Source organism: Phaethon aethereus (genome assembly GCF_964289735.1).
Source record: "Phaethon aethereus genome assembly, chromosome: 2".
Classification (NCBI taxonomy): Eukaryota; Metazoa; Chordata; class Aves; order Phaethontiformes; family Phaethontidae; genus Phaethon; species Phaethon aethereus.
The window spans coordinates 167,243,988-167,264,792 of NC_138582.1; the positions used below are offsets into that span (position 1 = coordinate 167,243,988).

General features: G+C 41.5%; 1 protein-coding gene across 1 annotated transcript in view; it reads left to right on the forward strand.

Moving 5' to 3' along the window:
* Positions 1–460: 460 nt before the first annotated feature.
* The window catches only part of MINDY4 (MINDY lysine 48 deubiquitinase 4), a gene marked incomplete at its 3' end in the record, with an annotated part of 85,782 nt that continues 65,437 nt past the window's right edge, over positions 461–20,805 (forward strand). Inside the window, exons 1-5 of the mRNA XM_082014794.1 lie at positions 461–529; positions 2,576–2,695; positions 3,892–4,100; positions 7,512–7,767; positions 8,837–9,252. Coding sequence (XP_081870920.1) covers positions 467–529; positions 2,576–2,695; positions 3,892–4,100; positions 7,512–7,767; positions 8,837–9,252 — 1,064 coding nt within the window. The 5' untranslated portion in view covers positions 461–466. The remainder of the gene's footprint in view (positions 530–2,575; positions 2,696–3,891; positions 4,101–7,511; positions 7,768–8,836; positions 9,253–20,805) is intronic.

Genomic DNA, 20,805 nt, shown 5'->3' on the forward strand with positions numbered 1-20,805 from the left:
GAGAGATTAAGCTCAATTTAGCAGTCGCGTCTTTTGTTTGGTTTGTACAAGAGTGCAATTTTACTAAAGAAACATATATGGTTAAAAGTTGCATTAGCACAGGTTGCAAATAACTATGTATGCTTCTTACAAAACAATAACATCGGAAAACTGTCCCCTCTCTCAGATTTGCACAGTCCGTTCTCAAATTTTATTATGTAAAGCGGTTGCCAAGGCGCTCGCTGCCGTGTTACCCCGCGGCTTCCTTCCCGGGCGGAGGCGTTCCCGCTGCTTCCGATGACATGGTCTCCGCAGCGACGTACCTCCAGCAACTGGCCCCGCACCAGCCCCGCCGCTGCGTCCAGGCCGCCGCTGCTTCCGGGCTGCGGTGCTCAAAACCGCACCGAAGGGCTGCCATGTCGGCAGGCGCGGATGGTTTGTCGGACGAAGTCAAGGATACGCCCCCTGAGCACGCTTTGGGCTAAAGATGGACAACTCCTTTGTGGAAGAAGTGGCCGCATCACTGGTGAGAGAATTTCTCAGTAGAAAGGTAACTTGTCTCGATTTTCTCCAGCTAGTACAAATGAGAATGACACATGAAAAATGCTAAGTGCTAAAAGATGAAGGAATACTGGGAGGGGGAACTTCTTCCAGCCCTAAGGCAGCCAGGGCAGAGCCGTAAGCAGCCTGCCGGGTAAGCATCTGCACTACACTTCCCACAATGCCTTTTTATCGCTGACCGTGGGAGCCAGCTTCCTCCTTGTCTGGGAAAGCTCCGTTCTTACCCCCACACGCCTGCAAAACGCAGGATTAAATGAAGAAAGTCGGTTTCACGTTCTTTTCTCATTAATTACGTGTCTTGCTCTTGTCCTTGTGTTTCCAAGAGGCACACAAAACTTCCCAGGACAAATATTTTTTGAATAAAAAAAAGGGCAAAAGGTAGCAGTTGTAGAGAAACTGGTAAGATGTTTTTTGGGGTTTTTTTTTTTTTTCCCCAGTTCTCAGTAACAGCTTGCCAGACAGCAGATTTATCTGGGGACGAGGGGATAGGGAGAAGGGGAGAACAGAGACCACTGCACTTTTCTCAAACTTAACGCTGTAAAGGAAACTTTGTACTGTACATAGGTGTGGGGAACGTGGGATTGAGCAGAAGGCACCTTCACATTTCCAGGTGAAAGTACCTACCAACTTGTAGTCATGTTCAGTCCTAAGGAAATATTGTTGATGTCCAGCCCGGTCAGTTCCTCAGTGTCAGGAATGAGTTAGCTTGTGTCAGAAATTAAACAGCCACTCTCTGAGTGCTACACAGACCTCAGTTTTCTTCATCTGTTTTGCATCCATCCTCCAAATGAACATTGTCAATGTTTGTGATCAAAGTTGAAACATTTGCCAACAGATTTTCGGATGCAGAATTCATTATTTGCCATTTACTGCCCGAAGTATGAGAGGCTCAAGTCTGTTTGTTCAATTGATTGCAAAGATTTTTCAAATGAAAGACGTTTACATTTCTGAGTTAGGGAAGTGTAAATGGAAAACTGAATAAAAGCATAAAAGGAAATGGAATGCCCTGCTGCTAAAACAGACTATACAGCTTATAATAGTAACTTATACTTTAATTGCTGGATCTATTCATACTATATAATCTGGAGTCAAAAACAAGGGGTGCTGATAATCCTTTATGTTTCTGCACAAGTGCTGCCCTGCTTCCCCCAAATCTTTAATACATGTCAGAGCCAGCTTTGAGAACCATCCTTTATTTGCCACAACTTGTCCATAGTTCCCTAAATCTGAGCCAGACAATCCATCTGCAGAAAAATAAATCCTTTTTGTATAGCCCTTCAGAGAAGAAATCCGGACTTTCTCTCTCCGAATGGTGGTCTGCTGTTGTACCACTTGAATTAGTTTGGGATCCGACTCTGACGTTTCACAATAAATAAGCAGCCTCTCCCTCCACAAAGTGAGATGCCCATACATTTTGTCTCTGAAGTGCCCATGTATGCTGACTGCAGATATGAAGTAGTTGAGGAAGCTGGAAGACCCCGAACCAGCTGATGCCATGGAGATCTGACTGATTTCCAACCTGAGACTGGTCAGAATAACCTCAAGTCATGATAAAGGTTCTCAAACCTGTTCTGAACACACCGAGAGGCAGCGTACACCTGATGTGCAAACCTTGTAATTACCCAAGTCAGAATCACATTTATGAAAAGCTGTATCACATCTTGATGGAAAAAGCAAACTCAGTATTCCTGGAACTGTTTGAACCAGAAGCCCAGGCATTAGCAGGGGCCTTCAGTCAGTCAGCCAGTCTTAGGAGGCTGTTTAGCAGCTGAAGTCACTTGCATGGAGATTTTTTTTTTTTCATGTTCCATAATTTCCACCTCACATACAGTATTGCCACCTTAAAAATCTTCACATCTGTGGTCTGTAGTAATGCAAAATTGTACCATTAAATTACAGGTTCTAAGCCTTAGCTTATTACTAATTATTGACATTTTAATGTATCGAGGAGTTTCATGTTACATCCAACAAAGTCAAGAATAAAAACTGTGGGAAGTTGTCTCAAATACTCTCAAATCTCACACTTGCTTCTTAGGGTTTGAAGAAAACCATCACTACCATGGACCAAGAGCTTCCACGTTCTGCACTTAGCATCAATAACAGGAATGAACTTCGAAATGTCCTACATCTGCACTCCTTGTACAAACAGAACAAGGTAAGGAAACAGATTGTGGTCCCCAAAATGTGGTATCAGATACCATGAAACTAGGCCAACCAGCTCAAGACTGTAGTATGTGCCCAAACTGCAGAGAACTCAAGCTCGTGTCTCGTACTGCATTGCTGTGGACACACTAACCGTTCTCTGAGGAACGGAGACCTGAACATATAGGTGAGATTGCAGCTCATGGGATGAAGCTGAGAACTTGGCAGTTAATGAACCTTGTCACAAACTGCAACCTCCAATAAACCACGAGCTGTTACTCACTTTAACTCCTTTTCCGTCATTATGGCTAGATTATTCAATTTTGTAGTACCCTTACAAGCCCGTTTCTATTTGCAACATTATATAAGACCTGGCAGATTTAAAATTAGACTTCTAGCATTTATTATTCTTTGAAATGTAATATAGACAGCAATATTTGAAGATGGGGACATCGATGGATAATACCATTCTCCAGTTCACTCATGACTTAAGGCACCATGCTGCTTTTGGTAAACAGCATGAGGCTTTCTCTGTAAGAAAACACTTGAAAAAATCTCCCAGTGTGGTTACATCACTATAGCACATTGTAGTGTTTTTACTTAAGTCCTAACTTCTATGTGTTTTGTGTTTGTTCTTTTTTTGTTTAATGAAATGCTTACATACACAGGAGACATTTTCCAGCATACTGTTGAAAAACAGAGTAATAAGTGGGGTGGGGTGTTGCCCTATACTTAAAAGGGCTATTTTATGCACACGAGTAGAGTTCTAGAATCCGTGTTTCCCCCCCAAGTTCTGATAAAACACAAATACGGAAGTCAGGTACTAAAAATACTTGCAGTTCATTCTACATTCTTCTCAGGTTGACCAGGTAACATTAGAAAAGGTGTATTCTAGCATAGTTACCACACTTTGCACTGGGTATCTGAAATGAGAATAAGGAATGACCAAAACTTGTTTCTTCTGTACCAATGCTTCCTTCATTTAACACACCAACACCTTGGAGCTCCTGACCTTCCCTAGCTGACATCTTCGACCTTCCTATATTGTTTATGGTCACATCTAGGGTAAACCCGTGAGCAGCTATCTCTAGAAAGCACTTAACGTGTTCAGATACTGTACTGTGTAAAAAGAACATCTATCTTAGCTTGTGGCAAGGCTAACAAAGAGTTTCAACAGTCACCAAGAACTTTATTTTTCTTTTTGGATAGGCAAAGGAGAACCCACTGAAAACACTTCTTGAAATTATTACTAACTATTTCCTTGAGCACCGTGCGACTTCCAGAAGCACCAGTTCAAGTGCTGCTCTGTCAGCTCCTCAAAGTAAGAGCTCAACATCTCATCCACAGGACTTCTTGGATGAAGATCATGTGCATGGGAGTGCCATTATGCCTGATGAGGGCAAAACTCAAGTCTACAGGTACAGTCCTACTTCCTTCTCCTTGCTCTGTCTAGTCAGTACTTTTTAAAAATTATTAAATAAGGGAAATACTGTTAAAAGTGTTATCATTTATACCTTCAGCTACACTACCTTTTATTAGTTTATCCTAGTAACACAAAGCTTACATTTCCAGATTATTAGAATTTCCTACACAAGCCACCCTTCAAAAATGCTCTTTTATGTTCCCTACCAATTATGAAGACTAATAATCTCAATTACACCTCTCAGTCACTGAAGCATATAGAAATCTGAGCTTTTATGCCTTGTAAATTGGAAATACTCGAAGCATATTCTGATGAAAAACTAACCACCTGCACTCAAACTAACAGGTATATTCATGCCTTGCATAGTCAAGAGCAAAGCCTACTATCTTAAATTCAGTGTTGTTACAAACAGTATAGCTTCAGTTGTTACTATCTGGCAAAATAACCTGAAAACAGCATGTAACAAAGTCTTTCAATTCCATTTATTAGTGCCTCAGGGTGGAGTAACAGCCATAACTGTGCGTCAATAGAAAGCTTTTAAAATGGGCACAAAAGAGTAATTCGCCTCCCCAGCTTTGACTCTTGGGGAATTAATCTGATTTTATTCCTCATCCTAAACACAGCATGCTCAAAGTAGGCAAGTCTGAGCATCAGTGCTTGTAAAACCCCAGCAAGTCTTTCATTATAGGGAAAGAAAGCCAAGATTTTCAAAGTTGGATGCTACCAGCTGAGAAGCAACACTTGAAAAGAAGGCAGTGCGAAAGAACTAGCTGCTTCTCTTTCTCAGATACAGGGGCTTTTAGCATGTTTCCAGTGATCTTCTCTCCCCCATCTGATACTGCCCCACCTCACGCTGCCTCAAGAGCTCACACCTGCCTCATTTTCTGCCCTTGCCCCAGACTGCAAGTTGTCCCACTGCCCCTGCGAGCCCCTCCAGTGCCCGCAAGCCTTTCTTATTACAGCAAAAAGCTGCCTCCTACAAGGGAGCCCACTAACAGCCCGCTCTGACATACGGAACACCAGCACCCAGTACCGTTAAACCGCTGCCACGAAACCGCCACCCCCCCGAGTACCCAGTACCGTTAAACCGCAGCCACCAAACCGGCCCCGCCCCCCCATGGCGGCCCCGCCCATGTCCGCAGCTACTTATAGCCCGCTGTGCGCATGCGTATTGTCAGCCGAGCGCTTCCTTCCCCCACCCGCCCCGCGGAGGCGGGAGTGGGGGGGAACCGCAAAGCGAGTGCTCGGCTGCTGGCCCAGAGTGGCCGTCATTGTGCAGGAGGTGGTGCGTTGTGGGGCCGCTCTGCTTTACACGGGAGGGCACTCTATGGTTTTAATCCTCCACTAGCGGGAAAGACGTGCGCAGTGTGGTTGAGTTGACGGCCCCCACCCCAGCGCGCACATGGCCGTGCTCATTATAGACACATCCATGAACACACAAATGCAAAGAGGCAAAGTAAACCCCACACGCAGGAGCAACCTGTGTCAGCGATGGGAGTGGGGGGGGTGGCATGGTGCTGTGAGGAAGGGCCCCTCATCAGTATGGCGCAGGCGCTGTCCCTCAAGCAGCAGAGAATTCTCCTTTGCTGCTTTAGTCAGTGGGGCAGGGGGGAGCCAAAAATGGCACATTAAAGGAAAATCGGAAAGCGAAAAGCAGAAACGCCCAACCTTTTGTGTGTATGAGCTTGGACGTTACCCAGCCCCACACTGAAAGCTGCCAGCTCTGGAGAGGGCAAGAACCTATATTGACTTGCAGGTTTCCCTCTCAGTCCTGTGTGATTTTGTAGGTATTTTCCTGCCTTCATGACCACCAGCCTTACCGGTTATGCCTTCCTGAGCTGAGGAGGCCGAAGTTGGCTGGAGGCACAAGGAAGGAAAAATGTGCTGAGTGGGTGTGACAGGGCAATAGGGGTTTTGGGGCCTGTCGTGATACAAATCAGTATTTGTAACTGACTTTTCTTTCGAAACCAGCTGAGAATCTGACCCTCGGAAAAGGAAAAGTCAGTCATTACCAGGTCAACCAACCAGTGCCTGAAATTAGTTTTAATTTCAACTACCTGGGTAATTTTTAACACTGCTTTCAGGAATGGAGAGTGTAATTAGACAGGTACTCTTCACTGGTTCCTTATTAAAGAGTCCTCTTTCCTTTTAGTTTACGTCTTGGAAGTTTCCTTGAATGTCTGTAACTGTTAAAACAATCTCTCTGCTGACACACTGTGCCCTTTGGCAGTGGAGGGTTACGTGGTCCCAGGCCAGGAGTAACAGTCTTTAGATTTCCTAGTGCTCCCTTCAGTTTACTTATGCAGCGTTTCTCCACAACATGAGACATACTACTTCAAAAAACAGTTGATAAATAGTTAAATAAAAGGAACGTTTTTGTGATACAACATACTTCAACTCATGGAATCGCTTTGCTATGAAATAGGATGGAGAAAAACATCCTAGGATGAAAAACAAGTTCAAGGGCAGTTATTGTAAAGAAGGCTAGTGTTTTCAGGTTACACAGAATATAAATTTGAGACAAAAGAGTCTCAGTGAAGTTTGCGCTACTGAGTAAAAGAACTTCCATTTAACAGTGATCTAAGATTATGCAGACAGTGAAACAGATCCTGATGAAGAAAATCAGACTTGTCATGATTTCTTACAGGCACAAATGATGACTTCTTTTTTTTAGTAGGAACATGATTTGTTAAAAGATATTTTTAAGAAAGAAATGCATATAGTGGTGTACAAACGGAGTCACAGATCCAGGTGAATCTCACTTGCATTTCAGAAAAGCCCGTTTACAGCATTATACATGTGTAGGAAAACAGATGCAAAGAGTGAACTATACCTTGTATTGCTAGCTGGAGGACCAGGTTGAAGAATATGGAAGAGGTCAAATGACAGGGATGTAGCAACCTATGATCAAAGAGAAGCCCAAATACAAAAGCACCTTTCTTTCTGAACTAAAATAATATGTGTTCTATAATTGAACAAAGAGTGAAGGGGGTCAGTAGAGTCAGTCTAAGTTATAATATAACAGAGGGTGTTAACAAATTTTCAAACTGCCAACCAAGTAGGTGAAGAAGGAATGGGAACTGCTGGTGGTAGCTTAGGTCCTGTCTGGTATGATATACGTAGTTTGCTTTCTGTTATGATATGGTACATATCAAAATAAGTAAGCATAAGATTAAAGTGTTACACATATTCTAACCAATTGTGACACATAGTAATGATACTGAAATAATGTCCTGAAGACCTATATACAGATGCTTAAGTGAAAAGTGACTTTATGTGAGTACCATTGCTAGATAATAAGTAAATTAATTTTACAGCAATGCTTTAATAAATGAAGCAGATGTTTTCATTGATTTCTTTGTGCATTATTTTGCTGTTTGAAGTTTTGCCTTTTTCTTCCTTGTAGATACGATGTTGAGAATCCACTAGATAAAATCCTTCCATCCAGAAAACATCAGCACAAAAGTGAAAAATGCCACACGGGGACAATACACAACAGCCACTTACCCTCTGGGAGTAAGAAGTTAAAAGACAGTGGAGAAGTTTTAAAAGCAGCAATCATTTCTGAGGACCTGAAATCCACAGTGAAGGAAAAGCCAAGGCCCAGGTCTGGTCTCATTGTCAGAGGAATGATGGCTGGACCAGTAGCAAGTTCACCAGAGGTGATTTCCAACACTTACAAAATATTGGGCTTGGCTGTGGATTTCATATCTAACCTTCTGCGATAAAGTCATTTGCAAATAATATTAAAATTACTTCTGCATGCTAATCCATTAAATCTGCAGTCTGAAAATATGTGGTAAGTTAGGGAAGTGGTTCTGATTAATTCAGAAATTCAAACTGTTTCAGATATAACCACTACATGCAACTGCTCCCTGTATGTCTGTGATCTTAGGTTACAGAATTTCTTTAGAAATCTTTTCCATTCTTGATATATCTTGACAGATGGGACCTTCCATTTTACTAGCAAAATTGCTTTTTTACCTTAGCAGTATCTACAGCTTTCAATGTTTTCTTAGCCACGGATATCTTTTTTACTCTTTTTTTTTCCAAAACCCTACAGTTAATGAGTAGCCGTTTGGAATTGAAAATTACTTTCAGTTAGAAATATGTTTCTAAATTGGTCCAATCAGATCATATTCCATCAGTAAGTGTTTTTAAAACACAATTCTAAAATTCTTGCCTCTTTTTTTTTTTTTTCCTTCTTCTTGCTTTTATATAGACAGGAACTTTGCCACTGAGAAATTAGGCTTGTAATAATGAGAAACTGAGATATTTTAAACATATCATTTGGATAATACTGAAGAGAATATGGAAGTTAAATGAATTATTTAGATTTTTCTAAATATCTCTGATATGGAAATAAAGACTAGGTACCTGTAGTGGGCAGTCTTTCCAGTAAAATGTCTTATATGTCTCGGTTTCCTCTGAGTTCGGTACAAACCCAAAATTAAGCTTCTAGGAGGTATTTTGTTGATGATCTTGCATAAAAGGAAGCAGTCTTTTAAGGGTATACAGCATCTTTAATACTGTTCAAATTTTAATTAAAAGTGTATGTTTGTTCTTATTTATTATAAATTTAAAAAAAAATCTGATTCCTATTTAACCTGATTCCTAATAATGAAGGAGTTGCTTAGCCCAGAAATTAGTGATAGACCTTTCCTTTGGTTTTCATGTTTATTTAAAAATGCTCAAATTTTAATCTATGGTTTTAATGGCACTTATTTCTAGGATCTGGAGAAAAGGAGGCTTTCAAAACGATCTACTAGCATAAGCAACACAGCACAGTTCAAGGGTGAAGAACATGAAGAAAATGATCTGAGTTTCCCAAGTGCTGATTTTCAAGAAAGCAAAGGATCTTCAACACAAGTAAATATGGAGTTTGCATCAAAGACACTGTCAAGCTCACATATGAGTTCAGCCTCTGAAAAACTAAGAAACGTCCCCAAAGATACAGATGGCTCTCTTGCCAAACTGCCTGAAAGAGAGAGGACCAAGACAGAAGAAAGAAAATCAGTTCCAAGCTTTGATACAAACAGCAATGAAAAAAGCCTTAAAGTGAGTGCTTCCCATAGACATTCAGGGGCTGGAAGAGAGAAGAGAGAAAGGTCCCTCAGGAAAAATGAGAGTCGGTTGTCAGGCCACAGGTAAGAATGTTTGTAAGAATATTACACTAAAATGTTGAGGCAATCTGATGAAGGACTAGGAGTGACTGAGATATGCCTTCTGATTTCATTGAGGGGAAGTAGCTGGAAGAGGTAAAGATACTGAAAGTTGGAGAAGTTTTAAGATTTAAACTTCCTAACTTTTGACATCCCAAACCACTCAAGACTCCTTTCCTGGGCAGTGAAGATACCTAGAGGTGCTGGTTTCTCTTTGCTACCTCAGAAGGGAGCTAGTTACTAGTTCAGACTTAGACCACTTAGACATCTAAGCAGTACAGATGACTCCCACCTGCGGAGGTCATCTACAGTGTTCCACAGAGACATTGCTCACTCCTTAGGAAATAGTGTTGATTACCTCTAAATATTGCAGTGGTACATCCAGAAAACCTCAGAGGATAAAATTAAGGAGTACCAGCCAAGTGCATAGATATGTACACATGGTTTAGTGCAGTGCTGTGTTGAGATACCCAAGCCATGCCCAAACAGGCCTGCTTAGCTACCAGAACTATTTTTCTCAAAGTTAGCTCAGGTGTTTTTTTTTATTGTGCTGCATTGCTTCACATTGATATGAAAGGTTTAGAAGAGCCTCCTTCTGTAAGCTCCAGATACCTATTTCTCGCTTTTCTCTGTGTTATACTCTTAGTCGACTTTTTTTAAAGTTTGGTTGTTTTTTTTTCTGTGCAGAATTTGAGAAGAGTGGGAGGCATGGGATTTTGTTTATTTGGGGGGTGCTAATGCAGTAGGACCCAGACTGCCACATCTCAGATCTGGCTTTGTAGGAGGGGCTGTGACTTGGGTTGGGTTTTGAAATGCTTCAGATTGAGTCATCTGTCAAAGTTTAACCAGTCTGGAATTCTGAATTGGTAAAGATACTCTTGGTTTGAGCAGTGCAGGGTGAATGTGCCCTGTCCATATATAAAATCCTCACAATAACGACTGCTGCCTCGTACCTAGTGCTTTTCGTCAGCAGCTCTCAAACAATTTCAAGCAGGGGGTGAGTATCACTCTGCCCATACTACAGGTGGGAAAACTGAAGCACGTAGAGGGAGACGTGCATACCAGAGGTCACACAGCACGTCAATAGTAAAGTCAAGCATAGCGTTCAGGCACCCTGAGTGTTGGTCTTGTGGTGCACTCCCAGTGCTAGAGGTAAGCGTGTGTTATAACTGGTAGAAATATTTTCAAGTGTATATCACCTGCTGCTCCATAAACATATTGGCATGCCATTATCCCCTTCTGTGGACCATAAAGTAGTACTTCTGTTTTACTCAATTTAACAGAAGCCAGGTTTGTTGGTTTTAAGTGCTGAAAACTGCTAAAACTGCAACTACAGATTTTTTCCTAAATTATTACTATTTTGTTTTCCTGTTTAATTTCGTACAAATCTTGAGACACAGTGTATTGAGGCTCTGTTGAGATCATGAGGAAGCAGTTATATATCAGGTCTTTCCACATTTGTGTTGTGGTCTGTGGGAGTTAAAAAACTGTGGATCTACTGGAGCTGCAAATGGGCTGGGAGTGGCACTTGCTTCCCCTCTGGAACAAAAAGCAACTGAAAACAGCCACCAGCATTATGCATTTATTTACCTGTGTTAGCTAACTTAATTTGTAAAAGGTTGTTGAATGACAGGCCAAAGTAAAACTGTCTTAAGTCTTAAAATCCACAAGAGGTCAGTTCTCCGTTATGTACTGTACTGGAAAGCTGACCTATCTCAAATAACAGCCAAAGCCAGGCAATACAAGTCCAGATGTTGCTGGACTGGAACAGGTTCCTGCAGATCCACCTTTGATATTCTGCTTCCAGAAGGATTTATTAAGTCTTTTGTGACTCCAAGTGAATGCAGAGAGACAGCTCATAAGTCAGTCTGGAAGCAGAAGCAATAGGGTCTGACTCCATGCAACTCTTGTTTCATATAGCTTGACAGTGTATAAGATAGTGCTAACCCATCACTTCATCCTTTCCGGTTTCAGGATGGTTTATTACTTCACACTCAGCATTAATTGGGGGCTTTTGACAGCTCCCCAACAAAGCTAAGAACAATAAGTGTATTCCTGGTATTGATAATCAATGAATATATAGTACGTTATTTATGAGTGTCAAAGGCATATTGGACTGGATCAAATTCTTTGGGAAGACTGTGTCTGACCAAGAAACCTCTTCTACTAACTTCACTCAGCTGCAGTTGGACATGCTGACACTGCCCAACCTTATGCAATAATTGTGGAGTGATCGGAAAAGCAGAAGCTGGACTGAGAGAGGACTGCCCCAGTGCACCATTTTGTGCAAAGTATTGCGGTACTGTGCTCCATTGCTGTAGTAAGTGGTTTGAAACAGTTCCCTTCCTGCAGAGAACTGGGTTTTTTTCTTCCCACAGAAGAGGGAGCTATTTCCTAAGAAGAATCCACGTAATCTGTTTCCAAAGCAAAAAAGGGACTTTCCTTGCCAGATGATTTGAGTTAAAGCCAGGAGAGCATTTGAATTCATGCTGAGCTCTGAGCTCCTGAAAACTGTCACTGAATCCTGAAGTTAAGTGGAAGTAACAGAGAGTGGAAGTGAGACTCCAAATAAACATTGACCATTACAATATAAGGCCTGGCTCTTGCCAGACGTTTATATCCCTTTGATCAAATCCTGCAGTGTTTGAGAGCCTTTCAGCATTTGTCCAGGCATGAAAAATTACAGTGTAGGAGCAGATATTTGTCTGGATCCTCTTCCATTCTTTGTTACTGCTACCTGACGCCTCTGACATAAATGCTAATCTAAGTATTTAGATGAGTAGCTGAAAATCTATGTAGGAGTAACCACAGATAGTTCATTCACAGGCATCTGCAATTCTGTTTTTGTTTCCCACAGAAAACTAAACACATACAAATCTTATTTTTCCTTCCATTCGCTGTACTTTTTTATTCTCTTTTCCTGTATGCAAAAAATGGTGTTGTTGCACACAGGCTGCAGGCATCTGTTGTCTACATAGGAGAAAAAAAATGAAACACCACCACTGCCACGCTTCAGAAGACAAGCTACATGTTATCGAATAAATGTTCACGAATTAGGTGGGCAGAAATACCTAGCTATAAAAATATCCTGGGGAATTACAGATCCACAGTATTTTGACTTGTACATTTTAATGAAAGAAATGATTGTGCTTTTTTTTCATCAACTGTCTAATTCTTAGCTACTGCATGAAGTGTGTGCGGTGGGGTAACTGTGTTGAGAGGCCAGATTTGTGACTTGGTACTTCAATCTTATGGTATCAACATGAAGTTAGACCTCTGAGTACCATATTTCATGTAAAAGTTTGTCCTCATTAAGAATTGGAGGTTCTGTCTTTGTTCAAATAGATACTATTTTGCTATCTTGACAATGAGGAGTCATTTGGATTTCTGTGATGACCCAAATTAAAGGCTTACATGCAAAGCCAGCAAAATTCAAGAGTGAGCACTAAGTTTTCCAGAATGACAGACCAACACACCCACCACAGATAGGAAAAATAATTCACATTCATTTATTTGCGTTGCGATTGCTGCAATTCCTTGTTTCTTTCTAGGAAAATGGAATCAAGTTATCATAGAATCATAGAATCATAGAATAGTTTGGGTTGGAAGGCACCTTTAAAGGTCATCTAGTCCAACCCCCCCTGCAATGAGCAGGGACATCTTCAACTAGATCAGGTTGCTCAGAGCCTCGTCCAACGAGACCTTGAATGTTTCCAGTGATGAGGCATCTACCACCTTTCTGGGCAACCTGTTCTGAAAAGCTGTTCAGGAAAGCATCTGCTTTCAAATTCAGGTAACTCTAGTGATGTTTTAAAAGGCCAATGCTTAACTACAGTTATTACCTAATTGGTCATAACTGTAATTAAATATTGACTTTTAATAGAAAACTGCTTGCTTTTTTTTCAGCATACTCTGGACCTAATGTTGATCCCCTTGCAGACATATTGTCATTACATAACAAGTGCACAGCATTCCTTTAATCACAGAAAGATAGAGGTGAAGAACAATTTGTTCACCTGCATCTTCATTTATCTACATAGTACCTGGCAATATGATGTCTGAATTTTTCCCCAGAAAAGGGACAATAATGATTGCAAAGAATTAGAACAAAAGGATTATTTTCTTCCTTGTGTTACAGGAGGAGCAGCAATTTTTGTTCTCTTGGGTCAATGATAGCACTCTATGTCATGACTGTATTCTTTTCCATGTCACTAGAAGTTACTCCATAAAGTATAATATGCTGAAGAGTTTGCCTGCCCGCTCAGATGTAATTATGAATGCAATCTATATGCCATTTTTTAAAGAATTCCTTAAGTCCAATCTTTCTTGGCAAAACCACCATCTAGACAAGATGGCCAAACACCCAGTCCATCCGAATATTAAAAGTGTCCAATGTTGGGGAATCCAGCACTTCCCTGGGGAGTTTTTTCCAGTGGGTAATTGTTCTCACTGAAAAATTTTCCTCTTGTGTCTGATCGGAATCTCCCCAGGAGTAACCTGTACCCATTACCCCTTTTCTTCATGTGACTCCTTGTAAAAGGGGAGTCTCCATCATCTTTGTAGCCACCCTTTAAATACTGGAACATGGTGATAAGGTCTCCCCTCAAGGCTGAACAAACCCAGTTCTCTCAGCCTTTCCTCATATGGCAGGCTTCCGAGTCCTTTGATCGTCATTGTGGCCCTTCTCTGGACCCTCTCCAGCCTGTCCACATCTTTTTTGTATAGTGGGGACCAAAACTGATCCCAGTATTCCAGGTGTGGCCTGACAAGCACAGAGTAGAGTGGGATAACAACTTCTTTATCTCTGCTGGTGATGCCCTTATTGATGCAACCCAGCATCCTGTTGGCTTTCTTTGCCTCAGCAGTGCACAGTTCACTCCTATTGAGCTGCTTGTCCACCAGGACTGCCCAGGTCCCTTTCCATAGAGCTGCTTCCCAGCCAGGTAGATCACAGCCTGTCCTACACTCCTGAATTATGTTTTCCCGGGTTTAAGACCTTATGCTTGTCCTTGTTGAACTTCATAAGGTTCTTGTTAGCCCAATCTTCCAGCCTATCCAGGTCTCCCTGCAGGGTGGGTCTCCCTTCTGAAGTGTCCACTTTCCCGCTCAGTTTGGTATCATCGGCAAACTTCATCAGGCTACACTTGATCCCATCATCCAGATCACTTATGAAGATACTAAACAGCATTGGGGCCAATATCGATCCCTGGGGGACCCCCTTGTGACAGGTTGCCAGCTTGAAAAGGAGCTGTTTACCACCACCCTCTGGGTGCGGCATCTTGTTTTGTTTTATTGTACCATATATGTTGTGGTGTTGGTAATGGTAACCGTGCTGGTCCCTGGAAGCTGTAGATACAGGAGGTTATTTTAAGGACAGTATTTCTGAGTTTTAAACTTCCTTTTCTCAGGAGTTGGATGTCTGACTTCTTGTATTCCATGGCTTTAGCTTTTAATAGTTTAGATAGAATGCTTTAGTGGTCACAGTACTTTTCTTCTTTTCTGTCTAAACCAAGTAATAGTAGTACAATCATAAATATATGAAATAAATAAGGTAGGGTAAGGCAAAGGTTTGCTTTGACAGAGAAATCATGCGGCAGAAGTAATTAACAGTGAATTAGTTTATGATACTTTCCTATGTGGTTTTATCATGCAAAGGCAGATAGTTGATGAGTTTTCTTGTTGTATAAACTGATATGATTATACAGCACTCCTATTATTTTACTGTACAACCTTCTGTTTTAAGGAAATGCAAAGTGCTTCTCCAAGAATATATGAAGACAAATACATAATCCAGTATTTGTATATTGATACCAAACTACACACAGACGTGTATACAGAATTGTCAGTAATTCCTCCATGCTCCTTCAAAGCCATTTTATTTACAGAATCACAGAATCACTAAAGTTGCAAAGGACCTTCAAGATCATCAAGTCCAACTGTTAACCCAATGCCACCATGCCCCCTAAACTATGTCCCGAAGTGCCACATCCACACGTTTTTTGAATACTTCCAGAGATGGTGACTCCACCACCTCCCTGGGCAGCCTGTTCCAATGCTTGACCACTCTCTCCTTAAAGACATTTTTCCTAATATCCAATCTAAACTTCCCCTGGTGCAACTTGAGGCCATTTCCTCTCGTTCTATCGCTAGTTGCTTGGGAGAAGAGACCAACACTCACGTCACCACAACTCCTTCTCAGGTAGTTTTAGAGAGTGATAAGGTCTCCCCTCAGCCTTCTCTTGTCCAGACTGAACAACCCCAGCTCCCTCAGCCGCTCCTCATCAGACTTGTGCTCCAGACCCCTCACCAGCTTCATTTCTCTTCTCTGGACACGCTCCAGCACCTCAACGTCCTTCTTGTAGTGAACACAGGATTCAAGGTGCGGCCTCACCAGTGCCGAGTACAGGGGCAGAATCACTTCCCTGCTCCTGCTGGCCACACTATTGCTGACACAGGCCAGGATGCTTTTGGCCTTCTTGGCCACCTGGGCACACTGCCGGCTCATATTCAGCCAGCTGTCAACCAGCACCCCCAGGTCCCTTTCCACCGGGCAGCTCTCCAGCCACTCCTCCCCAAGCCTGTAGCGTTGCATGGGGTTGTTGTGGCCAAGTGCAGGACCCGGCACTTGGCCTTATTAAACCTCATACAGTTGACCTCTGCCCATCGATCCAGCCTGTCCAGATCCCTCTGCAGAGCCCTCCTACCCTCCAGCAGATCAACACTCCCACCCAACTTGGTGTCATCTGCAAATTTAACTTAAATTAAAAATGATATTTATATCTCAGTGCCACTTCAGTGGAGAATTTGAAACCCCGTTTATTCTTTCAGATCATTTTGATGCTGCTGTTTATAGTTCATTCCCAAAGGAGTATTTCTCACTGTTGAGTCCTTTTTGTTGAGTCCTTGTTCCTCTCAGTAGTGTTAGGTGTGTGTAGGGCACACACAAAATGTGGATGACTCTCTATTTTTAAAGTTTTTTAATTTGAGATTTTCAAGGGCATAAAAACTTATGTTTAAAAATGCACAATTCAACTAACTAAAAAGTTGCTGTATCATCTTTTATGATTTTGTTAAAATGTTGCACGTTCCACTGGAACTTGAGAGAGACGATGTTGAAGGAACATATTCGGATCAAAGGTAGCAAACTACTAAAGACTTTCTTGAGTCTTTTAACCTGGGCAGAGCTTTGAATGGCAGGGAGGAAAGATTGTCTGCCACCTTTAATATCTTGACATGGCATCAACCTCCCTTGAGCAGCAGGGTTGGACCAGATGACTTCCAGAGGTCCCTTCCAACCTCAACCATTCTGTGATTCTCCTTAATGCTGAACCCCCTACAAGAAGGAAGTATTTATCACTAAACTGAGCACACAGAATAAAGGATGAGGGTCTACATTGTAATGGAAGTCATGATCTTTAGGAACTGTAAAAAAATAAATAGCTGTTGAAGCTGATGTCTGACCTTAGATTAAAATCTTTCTATTGCTTTTCCAGAAAAACCATGGTGAATAATGAGTTATTTGGGAAGGCTAAATGGTGTTAGAAGGTCAAGATTCCCCCATGTTTCACGGCTTGAGCAAACAAGATTGGGGAAAGGCAAGCAAAACCACTTCACAGCAGTTGAGAAACAATTCTTTCATCTCAACTACAGAGATGTACTATAGTTGTTGCTTATGCAACCTCTGAAGTTGAAGTGTTCTCCTAATTTTCCATGCCTCTTAATTCTGTCAATGTAAGGTGTGGTGGTGATGTGGAAAACCTCCAGTTCTCAGCTGAATAGTTTCTAAATGAGTAAATCTGAGTTGGCCAGCTGCATTCTGACTGGGCATTTCTGCAGTGTAGTGGAACTATATTATGCCGAGTTAGATGGGCAGATACTATCTGTAGACCTCAGTTTCACTTCTGGTAGTTAAGAAGAATATATTGCAATGTTTGAACTTCTAGCTTTCATGTATAAAGCGAACCACTCTCCTTCCCCCAATTCCAAGAAAAATAGCATAAAAACTAGAATCAGAGCTATGAAAGAATAAAAACATGGAAAACTGGAGTCAAAGACCCAAGGGAACTAAAAGACTTAGCAATCAGGACCTGAAGTTAAAGATATCCTGCCAATTTCACAGAAATTAAAAGGGAATGGCTATGAGAAAGGCAAAAAAACCAGGGAATATTGTTACATCAGAACAAAAATTTCCTTCTGCAAGTGAGCAAAAGGATACAGCAGTGGATCCCATTGTCCAAAAGCAGAAATCTATAATACAGTTTCAGGAGCAAGGAAGGTAATTGATTCTCCACTCATCCTTTCATTGTGAACAATCACCCTACTTATCCGGTTCTTCTAATTGCATCTGCCATACCCTCCTTTGCCTTGCCATTAGTCTTGGCTACAGACTGAATGTGAGCTAGTGGTTTCCTTTCAGAAGTCTGCAGTACAGATGGATATTTCAGGCAGTTTGGACTGTTTTATGACTATGTAGCTTGGCTTCAGATGCCTTTTCCAACCAAAACCTAAGTCTCTCTGATGCACTTCATCTCCACCACTAGGAAAGCAAGTGCCAGTGAGTTCAGAGCCAGAACTTCTCTTCCTGCAATAGTTTCTCAACTGAGTTCACCTTAGCTGGGCACTCTTTAATGGTTCCCAAAATATCACTCATGATTTGGTAATAAGCCTTTTTCTAGCAGTGCTCTGCATTCTAACACAAATAGGGTAGGGTTAGTGAATTGCCATAGATACCAAGTTTCTTAGTGGAACATTACTCATATTTCATAGAATCTTAGAAATTACAGATGGAAAAGACCTTTTAAGGACATTTGTTTCTATGGCAGATTATTCATTACTCTCTCTATATATATTTGCTGTAATACTTTTTCCAGGGTTTTGTCTAGTCCAGTCTTAAATGACTCAAGTGACACCTCTCCCCTGAGAATATATTCCAGTGTCTAGCAGTACTTAGTCTTAGGAATTTTTCACTTATATTCACCTTGCATTTGCTTTTTTTCTGCCCTGTTATCCATGGCTGAAGTTGATTTTAACTGAACTTTCAGTTCCTTGCTACATACTCACCTCTGTTAAAACACTTCTAAATATTTTTCATGCTCCTTTGGACTTTTTTTTTTCCTAAAGCTTGTATCATCTGCATGTATTTTTATCTTTCCTGCACTGAAATTTTGCTCTTGTTTTTCTGTTAGGTTTTCTTGATTTGTTTTATATTTCTTTCATGTATTTAAGGACTGCTCTAACTTTGTCGCACTGTGACTCTCACTAATACAGGGTAAGAACAGTCACCTGCTGCTAATGGCATGATTCTCAGCATTATAAAACCACATTAGCACAGATGCCACTGCAGTGTATCACAGGCATATGCCTTCTTATTTCAGTTTCGAGCACATTGAATGCAGAATGTCTCCTCGGTGTCTTAATGTGTTTTCCTCCAAAATGGCCTTTGTAGTATAATTATGAAGTCAGTCTAATCTTCTGTGATAAGGTAATATGTGTTTCTATTTATTGATAGAAAAGGTATCTCCCTTCAGCTCCCTGCATTTCCTTGTAAGACTGACAAGGAGTGAATGGTTTGGCTTTGTTTTCTGAACCACCTGTGACTTTCTTCATCCTGAATGGAGACCAGTGCAGGTGAATCCATTGTGTAACTGAAAATTCCTGCCTTTTCATATGTCCCAACAAAAAGTCCTTGAAAATTCAATTTTATGGAGCTAGGACATACTTAGAGGAAAACAAAATAATCTTCTTCAAGTAAATCCTTTAATTCCTTTAAAAATATGTGCATGTTTTTTTGTATTCTTTTAGATATCTGAGACTTTCAAAATAATATTTTGAAAGTGTTATGGTCCTTAAAGGATTAATATTCATGCTTTCTGTTGTTAACAGGAATAAACCATCTTACTATCTATGCGAGGACCAAGCTTATACCTGTCAGTTATACATGATTGAATGCTTAAAACTGCTAAGATCCTCTCACTCATTTTTATTCTGCATCATTTGTGGCCACAAGCTGTGCTGATTTACATTAGAACATTGGCAGAGAATGTTGGCCATGAGTTTCTGAGCAAGTCCAGAGCAGGATTTGACATTCCCCCCATCTGGACTTCAGAAAAGCAGCCTTTGGCCTGTTCAGGGACCTGTTTGGAAAAAATATTATAGAACACAGGTCTAAAAGAAGGGAGGTCCAAGGAAGCTGATTGATCTCCAAGGATCACTTCCTTCAAGCTCAAGAACAGTCTAGCTCGACATGCAGGAAGTCAAGCAAATGCAACAGGAGACCTGGATGGGTGAACAAGAAGCTGCTGAGAAAATCGAAACACAAAAAGTAAGCATAGAAGAAGTTGAAGAAGGGTCAGGTGACGTGGGAGCAATACAGAGACACTGGCTGTGCAGGGTTGAGGTTAGGAAAACCAAAGCCCTCCTGGAGATGAATACGGTCAGGGATATGAAAGGACACAAGAAGGGCTTCTGCAAGTACATCATCAGGAAAAGAAAGACTAGGGAAACTGTGGACCTACTGCTGAATGGGGCAGGGGACCTGGTGACAAAAGACACAGAAGAGGCTGAAGTATTCGGTACTTGGAGCAGGGAGCAATTATCCTCAGTAGGGGAGGTTCGTATTAGGAAAGATTTAAGCAGCTTATAGATACACAAGTCCATGGGACCTGATGGTGTTGAGTGCTGAGGGAGGTGGCCATTGTCAGTCACACACCATTCTGGATTATCTTTTCAAATGTGGCAGTTGGGAAAAGTTCTTGAAAACTAGAAGAAGCTGAATGTCACTCCTGTTTGCAAGGAAGTTAAGAAGGAATGTCTGGGGAACTTCAGGCTGGATAGCTTCACATTGATCCCTGGGAAGGTAATGGAGCAAATCCTCTTGCAAGCTATTTCCAAGAATGTTAAGGACAGGAGGATGATTTGGAATAGTCAGCATGGATTTATGATAGGGAAGTTGTATGTAACCAACCTGATAGCTTTCTATGATGCGATGATTGGCTTGGTGGGTGAGGGGAGAGCAGTGGACATTATTTATCTTGATTTTAGTAAGGCTTTCAACACTCTTCTATAACATCCTCATCGACAACCTGATGAATTATGGGCTATATAAATGGACACTGAAATGGATTAAAAACTGTTAGAACCACTAGGCTCAAAAGGTTGTGATCAGCAGCTTGAATGCCAGCTGGAGGCCAGGCAGTAGTGGTGTACTACTACAACCCCAGTAGGGGGTTGATGCATGGATCAATACTGTTTAAGATTTTCGTTGATGACCTGGATGATGGGACAGAGTGCATCCTCAGCAAGTTTACAGATGACATAATTTGGGAAGAGTGAGTGACAGACTAAGTGGTTATACTGCCATTCAGTCCCATTCAGAGGGACTTTGATGGGCTGGAGAAATGGTCTGGTGGGTGTCTCATGAAGTTCAATAAAGGCAAATGCGAAGTCCTGGACTTACAGAAGAATAACCCCATGCCCCAGCACAGGCTGGGGGCTGACCAGCTGGAAAGCAGCTCTGCAGAGAAGGACTCAAGGGTCCTG